At 39.9% G+C, this 22,211-nt stretch overlaps 1 protein-coding gene across 2 annotated transcripts in view; it reads right to left on the bottom strand.

Annotated features, from left to right (window-relative positions):
* The window catches only part of degs2 (delta(4)-desaturase, sphingolipid 2), a 45,129-nt gene that overhangs the window by 6,365 nt on the left and 16,553 nt on the right, over nucleotides 1–22,211 (bottom strand). For both annotated transcript variants that reach the window (XM_062041612.1, XM_062041613.1), the window contains exon 2: nucleotides 7,242–7,984. In XM_062041612.1, the coding sequence (XP_061897596.1) occupies nucleotides 7,242–7,984 (743 nt within the window). The remainder of the gene's footprint in view (nucleotides 1–7,241; nucleotides 7,985–22,211) is intronic.

The raw sequence follows: 22,211 nt of genomic DNA, 5'->3' as shown, positions 1-22,211 counted from the left end.
ACTCCGTACTCCCTCAGCACCTCCCACAAGATCTCCCGAGGGACGCGGTCATACGCCTTCTCCAAATCCACAAAACACATGTAGACTGGATAGGCATACTCCCAGGCCCTCTCCAGGATTCCCGCAAGCGTAAAGAGTTGGTCAGTTGTTCCACGACCAGGACGGAATCCACATTGCTCCTCTTGAATCTGAGGTTCGACTATCGGCCGGACCCTCCTTTCCAGTACCTTGGCGTAAACTTTCCCAGGGAGGCTGAGTAGTGTGATACCCCTGTAATTAGCACACACCCTCTGGTCCCCCTTTTTGAAAAGGGGAACCACCACCCCAGTCTGCCACTCCCTCGGCACTGTCCCAGACTTCCACGCAATGTTGAAAAGGCGTATCAACCAAGACAGCCCATGGGAGGAGGCCCCGCGGCAGGCCAAGGACCAGATGGGGGGATTACATCTCCTCTCTGGCCTGGGAACGCTTCGGGATTCCCCAGGAGGAAGTCGCAAATGTTGCTCTGGAGAGGGAAGTCTGGGGGTCTTTGCTGGAGCTGCTGTCCCCGCGACCCGATTCCGGATAAGCGGTTGAAGATGGATGGATGGATGGATTGCTTCAGTTTTTGTACAGTGGAGTCTTCCTCGTACCTTTCAGAACATAAACCGAGGTACCACAGTAATCACTTCTTAAAGTGGAGGTTAAACGAGACTATGTCCCTTTCTTGCCAAAACAACAAGTGTACGTGCAGGTGTAAGGTCTCTCATTTGACTGCACAAAGATAATATGCAAATGCAACAAGCAGTGCTGTGTCAAAGTGTGCTTGTGTGTTTTAAAGGATTGTCCAGTTTTTCCAATAGAAAGTTAGATTCCACTGCAGTGCTAGTTAAACATGTCTTCTTGTCAAAAAGTCTTCCTGGACTAACAGGTTTTCTGCTGCAGTCTATGAGTTTCATCACACGGCGTACAAAGTTCAGCTACTGACTTGTAACCACAGGTGGGAATATTTGGCCACCTCACCATTCCACTACAATTTGGTCATGAATCGATTATACATCTTTAACACACACACACACACACACACACACACACACACACACACATATATATATATATATATACACATATATATACATATATATATACACATATATATATACACATTAATAGTATTAGTATTAGTATTATTAGTTTTACACTTTCATAGAGAGAGGTATTTTTTAAGTTATGTACATTTACATGTACTAATGTGTGTACATGTACATGCTGTATCAGGACAGTGCCATTGAGAGTTTGAGTAGAAATATGCCATATAGGAATTAACCATACACCATAAAACATTAACAAATGCTATGTCACATTAATGGTTTTTAAAGTAATTACTCTGTGGAATGAAAAAAAACAAGTAATGTAAAAAAAACATGGTGTTTACTTTTTGATATCAATATAAAACACAAAACAGGTTTGGCTAATGAAGATAAAGTCAAATAAACAAGCTTTGTTCTTCTCCAACAACCATGTACTTCAGTGCAACAGTTTGGCCAACAAAAATAAAGAGGAGTGATACCTCTCACATCTACCACCACCATGCTTGACAGTAGGAACGGTGTTCCTGGGATTAAAGGCCTCACCTTTTCTCCTCCAAACATATTGCAGGGTATTGTGGCCAAACAGCTCAATGTTTGTTTCATCTGTCCACAGAACTTTCCTCCAGAAGGTCTTATCTTTGTCCATGTGATGTCAGATGAAACAAAAATGTAGCTGTTTGGCCACAATACCCAGCAATATGTTTGGAGGAGAAAAGGTGAGGTCTTTAATCCCAGGAACACCATGACCACCGTCAAGCATGGTGGTGGTAGTATTATGCTCTGGGCCTGTTTTGCTGCCAATGGAACTGGTGCTTTAAATGGGACAATGAAAAAGGAGGATTACCTCCAAATTCTTCAGGACAACTTAAAATCATCAGCCCGGAGGTTGGGTCTTGGGCGCAGTTGGGTGTTCCAACAGGACAATGACCCCAAACACACGTCAAAAGTGGTAAAGGAATGGCTAAATCAGGCTAGAATTAAGGTTTTAGAATGGCCTTCCCAAAGTCCTGACTTAAACGTGTGGACAATACTGAAGAAACAAGTCCATGTCAGAAAACCAACAAATTTAGCTGAACTGCACCAATTTTGTCAAGAGGAGTGGCTCGCCGTGGAGTTTACAGTTACGGTAGCACAATTAGCCCCGAACGGGCTAACATCACCACTAACGAGTTACACGTCTGATTCGCCCAGCGCTGGGGTCCAGTGCACCACACTTTTGTATAGTCGCTCGCTCCTTCGGCGGAGTGCTTTGGAATATCTGATAGTATATATCTGTATCATGAATCAATTTAAGTGGACCCCGACTTAAACAAGTTGAAAAACTTATTTGGGTGTTACCATTTAGTGGTCAATTGTACGGAATATGTACTTCATTGTGCAACCTACTACTACTAATAAAAGTCTCAATCAAAGCGCTCATCTTCCCCGCCCGGATTGTTTACAGCGGGGGCGGGAGCGAGCAGGCGGGCGAGCGAGGGAGGCAGGGAGGGAGGGAAGAAGAGCGGGTGCGGGTGTCGTGGAAAAGCGGCAAAATGTTTCTCTGCTTGCATCACGCAAGTGACGTCAATGCCTACTTGCCAACCTTGAGACCTCCGAATTCGGGAGATGGGGGGGAGGTTGAGGTATGTGTTTTTGTAGCCCGGAAAAGTCAGGGCTGCAAAGGGTTCTGGGTATTTGTGCTGTTGTGTTTATGTTGTGTTTAGGTGCGGATGTTCTCCCGAAATGTGTTTGTCATTCTTGTTTGGTGTGGGTTCACAGTGTGGCGCATATTTGTAACAGTGTTAAAAAATAAATAAAATAAAATATGACCACCCTCAGTGTGACATGTGTGGCTGTTCCTCAAGTATGTCTTGCAATTACTTGCATGTGTCTGAAGAAGCCTCATACAACATGTGTCTGAGCAAGCACGCTGTTAGTATTGGGAAAAAGGTGATGCGGTGACAGTTTCTAGAGGATACTAAAGGCAGTGCCATCATGGCACGCCCTCAATATTGTGAGAGCCTCATACCACACTGTGATTGGTAGATTCCATCAGCTCCGCACACAACGCTGTTAATCGCCATTCATTCAAAACTCGCGGGCTGCACTAACATTAAACTGTCATATTAAGGCGGGGGCTGCACAATAATGTCTCGCGGGCCGCAATTGGCCCGCGGGCCGCATGTTTGAGACCCCTGCTGTATCACAACAAAATAAGAGTTGTAGAAATGATTAGAAACTCAAAACAGCCATGACATTATGTTCTTTACAAGTGTATGTAACTTTTGATCGCGACTGTAATGCACAACACTGCAGTATGACACCAAACTGCACTGACTGAAAAACAGGAACAATCATATCTGTAAAGTATCACCCCACATTTCAGGTTTTCCTCGTACACAGCTAGCTCGACAGCGTTTGTACTGTAATTGTAATAACAAGCTTGCGTCATGATCAATATTATAACGACTTACTCAATGGACAGTTGTCTGTCTGGTCCAGCTGGCCGGTGAAGTTTTTTTCCTGTTGATTTTGGGTAATCACGCTATTTATGTCGGCATAGCTTGGCTCCAAGTTCCACATTTACAGCGTCAAGTCACGCCGACATCACGCTCTCAACTTCTGTCTGCTCCAACGTTTCACACTCTCTTCGTGCTCGCTTCTAGAAGCAGTAGTTCATCCTCAGTATATTTAGCTTTAAATACATAAGGTTGCATCCTCATTTGTCCCAAAATAGTCGTCTCCGCTGTCTGTTATAAAGTCCGCCATGATAAGAACACACTCGCATTTGTTGCCGAAGGTCGGAAGTGCGCATCTATGGAAACGGAAATAAATGCGCAGAGGAAAATAAGTTGTGGCAATTCTCAAAATGATCAAAATACGGTAAATATTGTAGATCTTACACATTGTTATGAACGTGTCTGTTACGACATTATGTATATACACTTGTACATAACAGGTTGATGCAGGGTTTTGAAGTTGTTTTTCGAGGGCTTTGAAGGCTACAAGATGACTCCCATAACCGCATTTTGCAAGCGCTTTTATTATCCTTAGAATCCTGAAAAAAAAGTGTTCTTGTCTCTTGTAATGATTGTCAACAATAGGCAAAATTCCAAAAATAAGTGCAGTTCCCCTATAAGAGAACATTAGCATAATAATGCTGCATTTTAGAACTGTCTGTATTACTTTATACATGCATACATAATCGATATTTGAACATTTGTCCATCGATTCAGCATCGCCAACACTCTAATTGTGATGCATCAAAGAATCAATGATTTTTCCCATTTCTACTTGTAAGCCCACATGTGTGTCGGTGCTGGAGTGGCGATGGTTAATCAGTGACAAAGTGCTCCATCTGGTAAATATTTGCAGGTAACAAACTCTTTTGTGTTGGGTTTGTCAAAGACGGGCGAGGCCTATCTAATCTGTGCACACCTCATCTACATAACCTTCTTTGTGGAACTAAAGGTCACATTATTTGCTCTCCGAACTACACTTTTAAGAAATGTAAGCCTAAAAGAGAAATAGTGCGAGACTTCTGCATATCTTGTTGGACTTCAGCTCAGTTAGCATCTCAATACCTCCACAAGTGTGGAAACCAGTTTCCATAATAGCACCAGTGCCAACATTAATGGTAGTAACCAGACCGAAAAAATAAGTAGCTATCTGTGCTTTATTTCGTTGCTAAATACAATCTTAGCGACCTGCAACAAATACTTGTACAATATCACTGCCAAGTTTGAATGAGTTAATGTATGCTAACTAACAGCTGATCACTACGACCTTCCAGAAATTAATCATAATCATCGACCACGATCATATAGTATGATCGCTCAGCCCTAAATTGGAAAGTTGTCCATCTGCATCATTAACTCACTCTCTGACAACATTAAGAGCAGTGTTGGCTACCGGGTTGATAGCTCTGGCTATTAGCTCGGTAGCTGGAACGCTCATCTTTCATGCTGGACAACCCATGTTCAAGTCCCAGGTGGAACTAAATGCAGGGACTTAACCAGGCAGGTTACAGTTAGTATTACCGTTTTACATCAAAATGATCGCAAAACCGAGATTGATAACTGGACTTTGATAAACTCAAAGACAGACTGTCGCAAGCTCGCTAACTTGAAAGCTCACATAGAGACAATGACATCTGTCCCCATTCAGAAAGGACATACCCCAATGTATATAAACACATTGCTGTCTGAACAACTAAGCTATTTGAAGAGAGCCCAGCTTGTAGGTTCAATGTGCACAATTAAAGAGAGAGATCGTTCTATACTCATAGGAATACGAGACAGAGGTGTTTTTACGGTGCATTCAAGGACCAAGAATCCATCCTATTTGGGTCCCACATAAACCTTAAGAAAGTCAATGACTTCACTATAAAAGTGGGTGACATTGTTATCACCAGGAAAGTTGAGGTCACCTACCTAGGTTCCATTCTAATCTTTCCTGTGATAAAATGGCAACCAAGGTAATCAAAAAGGTCAACCAACAAACGAGATTTCTCTATAAAATCTCCTCTCTGGTCAACAAAAGAACCATAAAGATTCTGGCGGGAACGCTCGTTCAACCCTTTTTCGTTTACGCATGCACCTCCTGGTACCCTAGCACCTCCAAAACCCTCAAATCTAGACTCCAAACATCCCAGAACAAGCTAGTCAGGTTACTTTTAGACCTCCACCCCAGATCACACCTCACCCCAACCCACTTCTCCAAAGTGGGCTGGCTCAGGGTGGAGGACAGAGTAAAACAACTTGCACTGAGCCTAGTTTATAAAATCCGCTACACCTCCGTGATACCGAAGTACATGTCAAACTACTTCCTTAACTGGACTTTGATAAACTCAAACTCAAATGACCGCCATAACCATAACACCAGAGGGAGCTCCACTAACCACGTTAAACCCAGATTCCGATCTAACAAAGGTCTTAACTCATTCTCTTTGTATGTCACATCAATGTGGAATGCACTCCCAACAGGTGTAAAAGAAAGGGCATCTCTATCCTCCTTCAAAACCGCACCAGAACAACACCTCCAGGCAACTTCAACCCTAAACTAACACCCTCCCTTCCACATCATACCTCTTCGGATTGTAAATAATCAAATGTAAATAATCAAATGTAGACATTTTTTCTTATACTTTCTGATCTCTCTCTCTGTGTCCACTACCTGCTGTACATATCCTACCAAGTCAGTCCTACACTGTTCCAATGTCCATTTCTCTGATGATGCAATTGTTGATGACTGAAGTGTTGATGACTGAAGTGTTGATACCAACCGATCCTAAACCCCCCACTCCATATCCCACACCACGGATTGTAAATAATGTAAATAATTCATTGTATATACTCTGATGATTATCTTGTGTGATGACTGTATTATGAAAATAGTATATATCTGTATCATGAATCAATTGAAGTGGACTTAAACAAGTTGAAAAACGTATTCGGGTGTTACCATTTAGTGGTCAATTGTACAGAATATGTACTTCACTGTGCAATCTACTAATAAAACTTTCAATCAATCAATCAAACCGCTGAACAAAGAGGACTTTTCATATAAATAAATCCTTAAGTGCTATAATACAAACCGATATTTTAAACAATGAAAGCTTAGCCATTAAAACAGATAAACTACTAAGACTAGTAAAGCATAAAAAACGCAAAACATGCAAATAGTGGGTTTTCTAACAGTGTGTCTATTTATTTTAGTTGTTTTTTTTAAATAACTCTGTAAAAAGATTTCAGTGTGTGCAAAAGTACTGTTTGAGCACATTCAACAATACCGCAATAAAAATGATGACTGTGACGAAAGCTCCTGGGGGCAAAAATATGCCGGAGCAAAAAGAAAAAAAACAGGAAATTACTTATTTTTTTAAATCATCTGCAACCAAAAACTCAAATTTATCGCTAAAATCTATTTAATACCCAAACTTTACACCACAACACAATTGCAAAAGCCACAACAATTGCAAATACCAAAACACAACAAATGTTCGCCAAAACACAACAACAACTTTTCCGCCTTAAAGTTAATCATCCTTAATTTTGGCATTTATTTTCTAATAAAGGTTTAATAATAAAGACTTCCATCATCGTTGATTACTGTGGGCAAACAAGCTGGATGTTGACCCAAATTCTAGAACGGTTTAGAGTTGACTCCAAAGTTAAAATGAGATAGTCTCACCTGAGGTAGTTTGCTGCCAGGTATGCTTGGAAAGTCGTGGTGCTCCATGTGATAGCCGACATTGAAGGTGATGAAGTTGAGCGGCCCGTAGTAGGAGTATGTCTCGTGTCCCTTCAGAAACATGTAGTGCTCAGCTATGAAATGTCCAGAGATGGGGTGCAGTCCCATACATAAGATAGATCCCGCAATGAGGTAAACAACGGGCTTGATTCCCCACAGGTGGTAAATAACGATGTCCACGGCCAGCTGAACAGCAGCATTCTGGACCTCCAGCAGACACACTGGCTTAGGGTTGACCAACAGGGGGCGCAGGGTGTAAAAGAAAGGCTGCAAAAAGAGCCAGATGAGCTTCCTGGAGGGCGTGCAGAAGAACCATCCCTCAAAGTCCGTTGGAATGTCCACATCCAGCTTGTCTCCTCCAAGGTAGCGGTGGTGGTCGATGTGGTACTTTTTGAAGGAGGCCGAGTACGGCACACCGATGGGCAGGTTGGCCCACATGGCAAACCAGCGGTTCCACTTGGCCAGCTTGTTGCCGAAGGCCACGTTGTGGGAGATGTCGTGGATGGCCAGCGTCAGGGAGTGGTTGATGCAGCCGCCCAAGGCGTAGGCCCAGAACAAAATCCACTTCCAGGCGAGATTGCGGACCAGGTAGCAGGCCAGGAGCTGGGACAGAACCATGCCTGACACCACCCACTTCAACTGGGGATCAGGACCCATCAGGGACTTGATCTCTGGGTACTTGGCTGCAGGGAAAACATGACAGAAAAGATGAGAAAGCTTGGCAAGGAAATGTAAAGTGATTTGCAATAAATAATATATAAATCATTAAGCTTTTTATTACTAGCAGCAGTATCTGATTTTTTTGTGTATTGGTACTTTACTGTGAGAGAGCAGGATACAATGCATCACAATGCTAATATGGAACAGTATAGTTCAGTTCAGTTCTATACTGTGTTCCTTTCCATGGCAATAAGGGTTAAAGAAAATCTGACATAATAAAATCTTTATCGTTTCCTTGTTATTGGTTTGTTTACAGGATAATACGCTTGCTGAGGAGGGTCATAACAAATGCAAACGCCACAACACAACAACTTTAAGCCACGCATACAACAAATGTACAGCAAAACAACATTACGCCAAAACACGATTGCAAAAATGACTATTAAATGCAAACGCCACAACACAACAACATAAAGCCACAACAACTAAAACACAACAACGAGGCCTGGGCGATATGGCCTTAAAATAAAATCAGATTTTTATTTCACAAAAAATCTGATATACCATGTTTTCCTATTTTTCCCCTACTTTTTAAAGAAACAAATTAATACAAATGACAGAGATAAACCAAAAAAAAAATGTTGCTTTTATGTGATCTAAAACTAATTACATTGCATCTTACTCTTGGGCAAAATTATAATATTTTTAAAGTTGGTTCTTTTTGGAACCGATATTAATTGGACTGTGTGAAATAACTTCTTTAAAACAGATTAAATTAAGCTATTGTAGCTAATTTTGGCATAGCAATTATGATGCTTTTGCTCATATGTTGATCAATATGCATTGTCCTAATCTAATAAAGTTATTCAATATAAAGCTTCTTATGGGAAGCAACACTTCTGTAAATAAAAATATAGCATTGAGAGGTATCTATAGTTTAGTAAAATCAGGCTTTTTCACTGTTTCGGCACCACATCTTTAGCGACGTGCAGAGCGACTACTTTAGTGAACGTTTTCCACTGTGCGTTTTTGTTATTATACATTGTACCTTGTGTAAATGATTCCACCACAGTAAGCTGCTTTTTAGCAATAGTTTGTTTGTTGTTATATTCTTGTTTGCCTTGTAAAGAGGTGCATTTTCCCCACTCGGCTGTATGCTTCTGTTTCAGATGCTGTAATAAATTAATTGTGCTGTGCGGACTTTTTTTAAACGTGCAGTCATTTCTTTCACTCCTGGTGTCGCAAAACCAAACCACTAAAAACACTTTTCTTTTCTTTGGAACAAAAGCCTCGCTCTCATTTACGTTAGCATTAGCCATTTTATGCTTTGTTTGTGTCAATAATAAGGGGGAGGTCAGAAGCTATGGAAGCACCTGGCGGCAATAAATATGCCAAAGCAAGAAGATAACTTTTTATTTTATTTTTTATTCTATGCAACAAAAAACTAATTTATTGATTAAATTTATTGTTTGCATAGGCGAGGCCAAAAAACAACTTTACGCCAAAACACAATTGCAAATGCGACAACAAATGCAAATGCTACAACACAACAACATAAAGCCATAACACAACTAATTTGTGCCAAAATACAACAACATTAAGACACAACAACAACTTTACTACAAAACAACAGAGAGGGTTTCCCCCAGCTTGCAAATATACTTGTAGCGGTTGGGGCGTGGCGAAGGATGCGGTCAATATGACGTCATCATATGATTTGTATAATCGTAGATTATGCATATATTTTCTTTAAAAAAGCAAAAAAATTTACATAAATTTAAAAACAAATCTGTGAAATTAGTGTTGGTATTTTTTTTCTTATATCGTTTTGCTCTGTTTCTATTATTGTTATTATTGTACAATGTAACACAGGACGTATACCAGTGGCGGCTGCTTGTCTTTCAAGTAGGGAAGCAAATTTTCAGCTCCTCTGTAAACATAAGTACAGTGTCCAGTAGCAAATAAACAATATAAAAATAATATATTTTACAAAGAAAACTTCACTTAAAAAAAAAAGTTAAAATCTCCAAATTTATAAGAACAACAGAATAAAACTTGAAAAATGCTCTGGAAGTAATTTATATTTCAAGACCGCAGATTCGCTCATTTTGCTGTCAATCAAAAAGGGATCCACTTCTTATTCACCTCCATAGACAAATGGCGTCCGTGGGCGGGACAAAGCCGAGAATGTATCCTATGATTGTCTAGTTTTGCTGCAGTGGAACAACCCACGCCATGCTTTCCCATTGACGGCAAAGGACGCTTTGCTTCAACACTGCTTAATGCACTGTGACACTAACACAATCTATGACAAGAAAGTTGCGTCAGCTGTTGCCGAAGTAGCTGATTCTGAACAAAAGTTGAACACATATGGCGCACATATTGTCAATGAAATGTAAACACAAAAGTAAATATTTGAACACTTTTTTTTATATTCTAGGGCAAGCTGAACTTCCCTTGCAGTCTTATAGCAATCTCCACTGCCATATAATCATATCCCCAGCAGGTCTCCAAGGTAAACATCCTCTGGCAGGTAACGGTGGTCGGCAAGTCATAGCCTTAACTTTGGGACAAGGGCTGGATCGGTTTTCTGGAGTGCAAAGCGGGGCTGTGTGTGCCGTAGTTGGAGGAGCCGCCTCCTCACAGCCACAGCCGCCAAACCCCAGGCGCCAAAGTATAGGCCGGGGGTCAGCAACCCGCGGCTCTAGAGCCAAATTTGGCTCTTTAGCACCGCCCTAGTGGCTCCCTGGACTTCTTTCAGAGATGTGTGAAAAGATGAAGAAAGATGAAGAAAAATATATATATTTTTTTTAATATATTTTCTGTAGGAGAAAAAACATGACACAAATCTTCCTAAATGTTAGAAATCCCACTGTTTATGTTATACATGCTTCACTGATGAGAGTATTTGGCAAGCACCATTTTGTCCTAATAATTTCAGAGATCCTGGAATTTATTGTAGTTTTTTACATGTACAATTTTCTCCGATGATGCCACAGAAAGATGTGTTTTATGCCACTCCTTTGTCTCATTTTGTCCACCAAATGTTTGATGCAGTGTATGAATTGATTTGCTGTAGTGCTAATAAGGCATATTTGGTCAATCCATGACTGCAAGCTAATCCATGCTAACATGCCATTTAGGCTAGCTGTATGTACATATTGCATCATTATGCCTCGTTTGTAGATATATTTGAGATCATTTAATTTCCATTACTTAGGTTCTCTGTGTGTTTAATTTATATTTGCATGTCTCATGACACGTTATCTGTATGTAATATTGGCTGCATTTCTGATAGTTGTTTGTTGTTCCAGACCACAGCAAATGTTACCCAGCTTGCAAAGATTGTAATAAATCCATTAGAAGAAGACAGCCTGCAGTTTCCTTAAACTTGGACACAAACATCTATACCTTTGGCCATTCTGAGCCAGTAATTTCCATAAGTTATCTCATCCTGTGAGAAACTTCCATTCTACTAATGGTTTCCAATGTTGCAAATGTATAGAATAACAATTAAAATACAACATTTCTGTCAACGAAGATTTGCGTCAGCCTTTGATAGTAGGCTAATATACCTGTAGCTAATATAAACATTTACATAATGTGTTGCATTCATTATAACACTTATAACACGGCTCCAGACTTATTTTTTTAAAACAATTATTGGTCCAAAATGGCTCTTTCAACATTTGTTGCCGACCCCTGGTATAGGAGAAGCAGCCGTGCGCGCGGTGCCTTGGTCTTACCGCCGAGGCTCCAGAAAATCATGTGCGGCTCGCTTATGGATAGTCAAAGTTTTTCGGTGGCTGATATTTCGGTAGTCAATAGTGCGTAAATAATAGGTTAGCTATCCATTCATACAATGCGTTACTTTAATTTGTTTTCACGTAAAAAAAGACCCTTATTTATATCCGTGGCCGCTTTTTAATTTTGCTGTGGCGCCGCACCATTATCAACTACATATAGAGAAAACCCTGGAGCCACACAACACAACACACAACAACTTTCGGCCACAACACAAGTGCCACAACATAAAGTCACAACTAGTGGTATGCGATATAACAATATACATCACACTACGACATAAAATGTCTATCGTACGATATAATTATGTATAAAAACACACCAAACGAGCCTAACACAGTCGTTGTCCAAAGGCATGTCTGTGACAAGCAATCCTACAAGACACAGGCTATGTTCACACTGCAGGGTAGGATGTCCAATTCAGATTTTTTTTGGTCAAATCCGATCTTTTTATGTACTCGTTCAAATTACAATAAAAATTAGATATCTAATGTGAACGCAATCTGACGTCACACGTGCTGCAATGTTGACGGAATTCTAGCAGGTCTCAGTCATGCCGCGTTTGTGGCTTTAAGGATTTTGTACAATCAAAGTCAACTTTTTTTAAAAAGTAATTATTGCACAATAAAATTAAGAAGGAAGATGGCAAAGATTTTGTCTCTCCAAGTTTTTGGGACATTTGCTTCGATGTCTGTTTCGAAGAGCTTGTGGGCGAGCAGTCGGAGACAGGACTGGTGGGACATTGAAGTGAGTTCCTAAAACATATTATTTTCGGCTGTTTTCTGCACATTGGTCAACTATTTATTTTGCAACTGTCTGGCAAAGAATTATGATGCTTATCGCTTTTTCGTGACGTATAGGTTGGGTGAAAGCGACCACAGCATTCAGACTGCAGTTGCATCTGATAAATGTCTGATTTATATCCGCATACGAAAAAGGCCCTGGTCGGATTTGAAAAATTCAGAGTTGCACTGTTCACATTGACATGAAAAAATCCGATACAGGTCACATTTGGGCAAAAAAAAACCGAATTGACCTAAAGTGTAAACAATACCAGAGAAAGTACAGATGCCATCTCTAAACTGTGTAGACATGACTTTGTACACGATAGCATGATACATATTGCTATCAGGATTAAAATCACCTATATCATATATATTTTGGTCCATATCGCACAGCACCAGTCACAACACAACAACTTTACCCCAAAACCCAACAACATTGTGACAACTGAAGTGACGGACACAATCGAAGTAGGCGTGAAAGGTTTTACAGACCAATCAGCTGCAATGGAAAGGTGAAGACGTTTTAACAGATTAAGTTGGAAAAGTAAGTGAAAGAAAACTGTTGTGATCGATGTCACTTTCTGGTCTGCTGTCACTTCTGTTGTGTTCATCACTTCCGTTGTCGCTCAAAGTTGTGGCGGTGGTCTGCTTTCTATTTTCTTGATTAAAATACTGGCAAATTACCCGCTATACGTGCTGCGACTATTTTGCTAGGTCAACAACCCGCCTACACACTCAGTACTTTGTGAAATGTAAGCCTGTTCTAAAACTAAAGGGAACTTGTTGGAAACAATGTGCATAAAAGCTGATTTGACCTACAAAAAAAGTTTTTTTAATTGACTTGGATAAGAATTGTCAGTCGTGTTAATGGAAAATAAAGCCAACGGAACATGTTGTGTTGTCGCAGCTCTCATGGGAGCCAGCTGCTCACACGTTTAATTGCCACAGGCGTTGCTTTGCTAAGGGACTGTAGACATTAACAAATATTTTCCAATTAGGGATGCAAGTAAATACGTGCTGATATGGCTGCTTTATCAAAAATAGTGTTTTCTGAACTCTTTTAGATCAAACCCCAAAATAGAATGTTGTTTTTTCCACCACACACAACCTTTGTATTTGTAGTCCAACTGTAAATTTTTCGGCTTGTGAAATAGTATCTAAGGTATAATACAAATAATTGCCAATAAACTATATTATTATTAGCATCATTTTAAGACCAAATGAAGCAGTAATGTAATCATAATATATAATAATAATAATAATAATAATAATAATAATGCAAGTAACCCTTTCAAAATGCAATAAATGTTATTTCTCATTATTGTAATTGTTTTACCTATGTAATTGGAAGGTCAAACACTTGTAATTATACTAAATAAGTAAACATAAAAAAATTGTATTTAATCTCAGTTAGCCAAAAATTTTTTTTAGTAAATATTGAAAATCTTTAAAAAAAAATTTCTCAAGTTGAAAAAACTGAGTCAGGTGGGGGTTTTTTGCCATCTTTTTCCAACAAATTTGACACTCTTGCTCATTTGTTTGTGTTAATGAGCTCATCTTGCTCATTTGGTGTGTCGTCAAATTATTACCACTCAAGACATTGGGCTTTGCAATCATCTTTTTTCCTCATTTATATTACTTTGGTTCGTACGAGGAAGTTGAAACTAACAAATCTATACCCACGCATCCTGTGTGTGTATGTATGTCAGCAGCACACCACGTCCTGTCTGACTTCAAAGGGTAAATATATGTATATTATAATTTAGTAAAATATTTGTGCACGTTCTTTGTTGTTCAAGTTTATTTCGAACATGCATACAGTTACAATATGATACAATCACGTTTTAAAAAAATTCTCATTAAAACAGAAGAAGCAAAGCTATAAGCTATGATTCACATTATGGATGAATAAGATGATATCATTTTCAGTAAGGTTCAAGATGTTTATCAAGATACTTTGTTAACACTTTGAATTTGAACAGTTTCTTAAAATGGATCATATCAGTACATTGTTTGACTTCTTTGCCTAATCCATTCCATAATTTAATTCCACCTACTGATATGCAATATGTAAAAACGTGGCCAAATCCAGCTCGATCGACTGGGCTACTCCAAGGAACTTCAAACTTCCACTACCTCTTACTAGGGGTTGAGGTGCTGGGACCATGATAGCGTTTTGTCAATAACAAATCTCTAAACAACACATTATACAGAGAAATTAGGCTATTTTCAGGAAGAAGTACGTCATGCCTGCGAACAATATCAGAACACATTGCCATCATATGGTTATTGTCAGTACTATCAGAAAACAAAGACTAAAACGAACTACAACCAACGCTAGCAATGGTTATACTGGTGAAAATAAGTAGAGCATGCTTAATGTACGCCCAAAACTAAAGAGGAGACATTTTACCATGGTATGCCTATAGGCTACTGTTTCAAACGTTTCAGATTGCCATAAAACTTGGTACATGTAGTCCACAGTATGCAAACCCCCATCCATCCATCCATTTTCTACCGCTTGTCCCTTTCGGGGTAACGGGGGGGTGCTGGAGACTATCTCAGCTGCATTCGGGCGGAAGGCAGTGTACACCCTGGACACGAATGAGGAATTATTTTTTCATGTGATTTGGCTGTCTCCATACGTTTCACATTGCCATGACAGCCGTGCTAATGCCGGAACCCATTTCCTCAGTGTATCAGCATATTGAGAACGAAATAAGCACTGACACTAACCATATCCACATAGGTTTTATTTGTAGAAAATATATTTTGACTTGTCAGTTGAATTACACATCGACATCCAGGCTATTGGGCATATATTTCCCCCGTTAGCCTATACGTCGACGTGTTATTGACCGGGCTAGCATGCCAAGCATTCGTTGCACAAACATACTGGCTTTGTTAGACAAGATCATAGACTGTATTGGACAATATAGTTTACATATGAAATGTCAATTTCCATGTATTATAAGTAATAAGAAAACGTAAATGCCTTGCTTACTTATCAAGAAGGAAATTAGCAAGTTTGGTGTCAGATGAAAAAACCTTCCCCGCCTTCAAATCGTCTCCATCTTTCAAAAGGCATCCCCAATACAAATCCTCATTTTGTTCCTGGCTTTGTCATGAATAAGTTTAGAATCGTAACGACGCCTTTTAGATTTACTAAGGTCTGACATGTTTAGTAACTTTACCAGTGGCAGTAGCTAGACGAAAATGACGATGTGTAACTGGCAACCTGGATGTGACACACTCGCAGACTTTCACTGTACTTTTCAGAGGCAGTATAGTACCGAATATGATTCCTTACTATCGCGGTACTATACTAATACCGGTATACCATACAACCCTACTTCTTACCCAGTTCAAGACCAACCCTCTGATGCCATACTGTTTTAATTTGTTTATTAAGATACAATTAATCGTGTCAAATGCTTTTGTTGGATTCATAAACCCTGCAGCTGGACACTGTTTGCCATTTATTGCATTGGTATTCTCTTCTGTTATTATATGAATGTTAATTTGTGTCTTTCTAGCGAAAGCTTCTTTTTTTTGCACTGAATTTATGTAACTGATTTTTTTGCATTTGACTTTTGTGAACTGACTTCAACTTCAGTGGGAAAAAAAAATCGATACAAAAATGTGTGCGTTTAAAAATTCAGCAGGGGTGGGTAGAGTACCCAAAAATAAGTGAATAAGAATGTTGTTTCTTTAGAATAATATGACTGAAGTAAAAGTAAAAAGTAGTCATCAAAATAATTACTTGAGTAAGAATAAGTAAGTATTTGGTGAAAAAACTACTCAAGTAATGAGTAAATTGTAAGAAACTTTTGATTTATTTAGTAGTTATTTTTTAATGGTTCTTGGACTACAATTGTAGTTGGTGTGAACATGTGTGTGTGCGTGTGTGTGTGTGTATATAACATAAAATACACACACTTTATAATTATAATTAATTAACCCTTTGTTTGATTATTAGTATTATTTGTATACCAACAAACTGATGGAAAACCTGCTTTGGAATCAAAAGTCAAAGTGACAACTTAAAGGCCTACTGAAACCCACTACTACCGACCACGCAGTCTGATAGTTTATATATCAATGATGAAATCTTAACATTGCAACACATGCCAATACGGCCGGGTTAACTTATAAAGTGCAATTTTAAATTTCCCGCTAAACTTCCGGTTGAAAACGTCTATGTATGATGACGTATGCGCGTGAAGTCAATAGTTAAACGGAAGTATTCGGACACCATTGAATCCAATACAAAAAAGCTCTGTTTTCATCTCAAAATTCCACAGTATTCTGGACATCTGTGTTGGTGAATCTTTTGCAATTTGTTTAATGAACAATGAAGACTGCAAAGAAGAAAGTTGTAGGTGGGATCGGTGTATGTAGCAACCCAACCAGGAGGACTTTGACTTGGATAGCAGACGCGCTATCCGACGCTAGCCGCCGACTGCACGGATGATCGGGTAAAGTCCTTCGTCCTTCCGTCGATCGCTGGAACGCAGGTGAGCGTGGGTGTTGATGAGCAGATGAGGGCTGGCTGGCGTAGGTGGAGCGCTAATGTTTTTATCATAGCTCTGTGAGGTCCCGTTGCTAAGTTAGCTACAATCGTTAGCAACAGCATTGTTAAGCTTCGCCAAGCTGGAAAGCATTAACCGTGTATTTACAGGTCCATGGTTTAATAGTATTGTTGATTTTCTGTCTATCCTTCCAGTCAGGGGTTTATTTCTTTTGTTTCTATCTGCATTTAATCACGATGCTATCACGTTAGCTCCATAGCTAAAGAGCTTCGCCGATGTATTGTCGTGGAGATAAAAGTCACTGTGAATGTCCATTTCGCGTTCTCGACTCTCATTTTCAAGAGGATGTAGTATCCGAGGTGGTTTAAAATACAAATCCGTGATCCACAATAGAAAAAGGAGAAAGTGTGGAATCCAATGAACCCTTGTACCTAAGTTACGGTCAGAGCGAAAAAAGATACGTCCTGCACTGCACTCTAGTCCTTCACTCTCAAGTTCCTCATCCACGAATCTTTCATCCTCGCTCAAATTAATGGGGTAATCGTCGCTTTCTCGGTCCGAATCGCTCTCGCTGCATTGTAAACAATGGGGAAATGTGAGGAGCCCTTCAGCCTGTGACGTCCCGCTACTTCCGGTAGAGGCAAGGCTTTTTTTTATCAGCGATCAAAAGTTGCAAACTTTATCGTAGATGTCCTCTACTAAATCCTTTCATCAAAAATATGGCAATATCGCGAAATGATCAAGTTTGACACATAGAATGGATCTGCTATCCCCGTTTAAATTAAAAAAAAATAATTTCAGTAGGCCTTTAAATCCCCAATTATAAAACTTTCAATTTTAGTTGTTTTTGGCAGCGCTGGTGGACCAAAGTGGTAGTGTTTTGCCAGAAGAAGACCACATTTTCCATCAGAACGAGCGTGTCAAACTGACATGATGTAATATTGGCACACATTTTACGTCTCTAATGGCTACGCTGAAGTTAAATAGCAGACACTATAAAGAAATGATCTTGGATTGCCCAAAAAACATGACGCTACTACCAAGAATGTATCGGGGTGGATGAAGGTCCAATGCAAAGAAAGACTGGCAGGAGAATATTTTCCAGGGAAGTCGTGTGGAACTATTACGCTGGTGGCTACTTATTGCTACCAAACAAATTTCCGATAGCTAACATTAACATTATCATTTGGATTTTAAAATCAAAAGTCACTTATTAGTTTAGCAGGAACAGAACCAAGACAGCATTAAGTTAAAGTTAAAGTACCAATGATTGTCACACACACACACTAGGTGTGGCGAAATTATTCTCTGCATTAAGCTGAAATCCCTCATTTTGAGCTCAGGCCAGCGAGTGAAAGACGGGGCAACGTTGATCCCGACTGTCCTTTTATCCGGGTAACCTCAGTCTTTCTTTTTTGTCTCCTCAGACAAAACTTTGTGTTTCTTTGGTTGTTTTGGAGCTTCTGCCATGATACCAGTAGTTGCACGTAGGTGTTCGCATTGACTTCCATCTTTTTAACAAATAGAGAAAGGGGGAGTGACGTATGCCATAAAGCAAGTCAGCACATTTGTAGGAGGGTGGCAGGAACCCTGCCACACTCCTCAAAGTTGCTAAGTGTCAGCAAAAGCGATACAGAACCCTTCAGGCCATGACAGAGGTGTCATTCAACTAGTTGTAAGTCCATGTATCATCCCAAAAGTTATGAAAATATTTTATGAAGGCTAAAAAGTCACCTAGTGCCTCTTTAATTTCAGCTAGTGTAGAATTTTCATGAGGAAAGGGTTTTTGAGACAAAAAAGCAAGGAATAGGAATCAAATAATATTGAGTTAAGGGCTGCATTTGCATGCATTTTTTTCTGTCAAAATTTAAACACATGTATCAATAAAGATGAAATGCCTTATTGATGCACAATATTTCCAGGCTATTGCGGGCCACATAGAATGATATGGCCGGCCAGATGTGGCCACCGGGCTTTGAGTTTGACATGTGTGTTAAAGGTTCTCTCTTCAATATTTTTTTTTTTATCGTTTCCATATCAATTCTGTTACAATCAGATGAGGTCTTGAAATTTCTTATGCTGTCACGTCTGTGAGGACAAACATGGAGTTGGAATTTCTGTCTATGGTGTAATTCCAGTCCCCAACTGACCCGCGATCTGGAATCCTTTCCTCCAAATTTGGTCCAATATTTACAAAGCAGGTGTTAAAACTACTTTGTTCGTATTCTCATTTTTTACATTTCCTTCTAAGAAATATTGAGGGTAATCTTCAGCACCATTTTAATGATGCTATTTATTATGCCCCATGTTACTCATGTTGTTTTTGTTCCGGTCGAATAATTGACTGCAATAATCTTTCCTACATGTTCGTAAGATGCTGGTTGGCTTGTGTCTGTGTTTTGTACTTATTCTCTGCCTCTACAGATCTTTGTATAATAAATGTTCTATATGATGTACAAACCCAAAACCAGTGAAGTTGGCAAGTTGTATAAATCGTAAATAAAAACAGAATACAATGATTTGCAAATCCTTTTTTAACTTATATTTAATTGAATAGACTGCAAAGACAAGATACTTAATGTTCAAACTGAGAAACATAATTTTTTTTGGCAAATAATCCTTAACTTAGAATTTAATGGCAGCAACACATTGCAAAAAATTTGGCACAGGGACATTTTTACCACTGTGTTACATGGCCTTTCCTTTTAACAACACTCAGTAAACGTTTGGGAACTGAGGAGACCAATTTTTGAAGCTTTTCAGGTGGACTTCTTTCCCATTCTTGCATGATGTGCAGCTTAAATTGTTGAACAGTCCGGGGTCTCCGTTGTCATATTTTAGGCTTCATAATTCGCCACACATTTTCAATGTGACACACGTTTGGACTACAGGCAGGCCAGTCTAGTACCCGCACTCTGTTACTACGAAGCCACGCTGTTGTAACAAGTGGCTTGGCATTGTCTTGCTTAAATAAGCAGGGGCGTGCGTCCATGGTAACGTTGCTATGATGGCAACATATGTTGCTCCAAAACCTGTATCTACCTTTCAGCATTAATGGTGCCTTCACAGATGTGTAAGTTACCCATGGCTTGGGCACTAATACACCCCCTTACCATCACAGATGCTGGCTTTTCAACTTTGCGCTTATAACAATCTGAATGGTTCTCTTCCTCTTTGGTCCGCAGGACACGACGTCCACAGTTTCCAAAAACAATTTGAAATGTGGACTCGTCAGACCACAGAACACTTTTCCACTTTGCATCAGTCCATCTTAGATGAGCTCGGGCCCAGCGAATCCGGCGGCGTTTCTGGGTGTTGTTGATAAATGGCTTTGGCTTTGCATAGTAGTTTTAACGTGCACTTACAGATGTAGCGACAAACTGTAGTTACTGACAGTGGTTTTCTGAAGTGTTCCTGAGCCCATGTGGTGGTATCCTTTACACACTGATGCCGCTTACATGCAGTGATTTCTCCAGATTCTCTGAACCTTTTGATGATATTACAGACCGTAAATGGTGAAATCCCTAAATTCCTTGCAATAGCTCGTTGAGAAATGTTGTTCTTAAAGGACTACTGAAAGCCACTACTACCGACCACGCAGTCTGATAGTTTATATATCAATGATGAAATCTTAACATTGCAACACATGCCAATAAGGCCGGGTTAACTTATAAAGTGACATTTTAAAATTCCCGGGAAATATCCGGCTGAAACATCGCGGTATGATGACGTATGCGCGTGACGAAGTCCAAGTAACGGAAGTTATGGTACCCCGTAGAATCCTATACAAAAAGCTCCGTTTTCATTTCATAATTCCACAGTATTCTGAACATCTTTTGCAATTTTTGTAATGAACAATGAAGGCTGCAAAGAAGACAGTTGTAGGTGGGATCGGTGTATTAGCAGCGGACTACAGCAACACAACCAGGAGGACTTTGTTGTTGCGCTAGCCGCACTAGCCGCGCTAGCCGCCGACTTCACCTTGACTTCCTACGTCTCCGGGCCGCCAAACGCATCGGGTGAAGTCCTTCGTCCTTCTGCCGATCGCTGGAGCGCAGGTGAGCACGGGTGTTGATGAGCAAATGAGGGCTGGCTGGCGTAGGTGGAGAGCTAATGTTTTTAGCATAGCTCTGTGCAGTCCGGTTGCTAATTTAGCTTCAATGGCGTCGTTAGCACAGCATTGTTAACCTTCGCCAGCCTGGAAAGCATTAACCGTGTATTTACATGTCCATGGTTTAATAGTATTGTTGATTTTCTATCTATACTTCCAGTCAGGGGTTTATTTCTTTTGTTTCTATATGCAGTTAAAGCAAGATGCTATCACGTTAGCTCGTAGCTAAAGCATTTCGCCGATGTATTGTCGTGGAGATAAAAGGCACTGAATGTCCATTTCGCGTTCTCGACTCTCATTTTCAAGAGGATATAGTATCCGAGGTGGTTTAAAATACAAATCTGTGATCTACAATAGAAAAAGGAGAGTGTGGAATCCAATGAGCCAGCTTGTACCTAAGTTACGGTCAGAGCGAAAAAAGATACGTCCATCACTGCCTCTCAAGTCATTCACTGTAACGTTCCTCATCTACGAATCTTTCATCCTCGCTCAAATTAATGGGGTAATCATCACTTTCTCGGTCCGAATCTCTCTCGCTCCATTGTAAACAATGGGGAATTGTGAGGAATCCTAGCTCCTGTGACGTCACGCTACTTCCGGTACAGGCAAGGCTTTTTTTTATCAGCGAGCAAAAGTTGCGAACTTTATCGTCGATTTTCTCTACTAAATCCTTTCAGCAAAAATATGGCAATATCGCGAAATGATCAAGTATGACACATAGAATGGATCTGCTATTCCCGTTTAAATTAAAAAAAATCATTTCAGTAGGCCTTTAAACTGTTCGATAATTTACTCGCGCATTTGTTCACAAAGTGGTGACCCTCGCCCCATCCTTGTTTGTGAATGACTGAGCATTTCATGGAAGCTGCTTTTATACCCAATCATGGCACTCACCTGTTCCCACTTAGCCTGTTCACCTGTGGGATGTTACAAATAAGTGTTTGATGAGCATTCTTCAACTTTCTCAGTCTTTTTTGCCACTTGTGTCAGCTTTTTTAAAACATGTTGCAGGCATCAA

The sequence above is a fragment of the Entelurus aequoreus genome, linkage group LG03 (genome assembly GCF_033978785.1).
Source record: "Entelurus aequoreus isolate RoL-2023_Sb linkage group LG03, RoL_Eaeq_v1.1, whole genome shotgun sequence".
In the NCBI taxonomy this organism is placed as follows: Eukaryota; Metazoa; Chordata; class Actinopteri; order Syngnathiformes; family Syngnathidae; genus Entelurus; species Entelurus aequoreus.
This window is presented reverse-complemented; position numbering and strand designations above follow the sequence as displayed.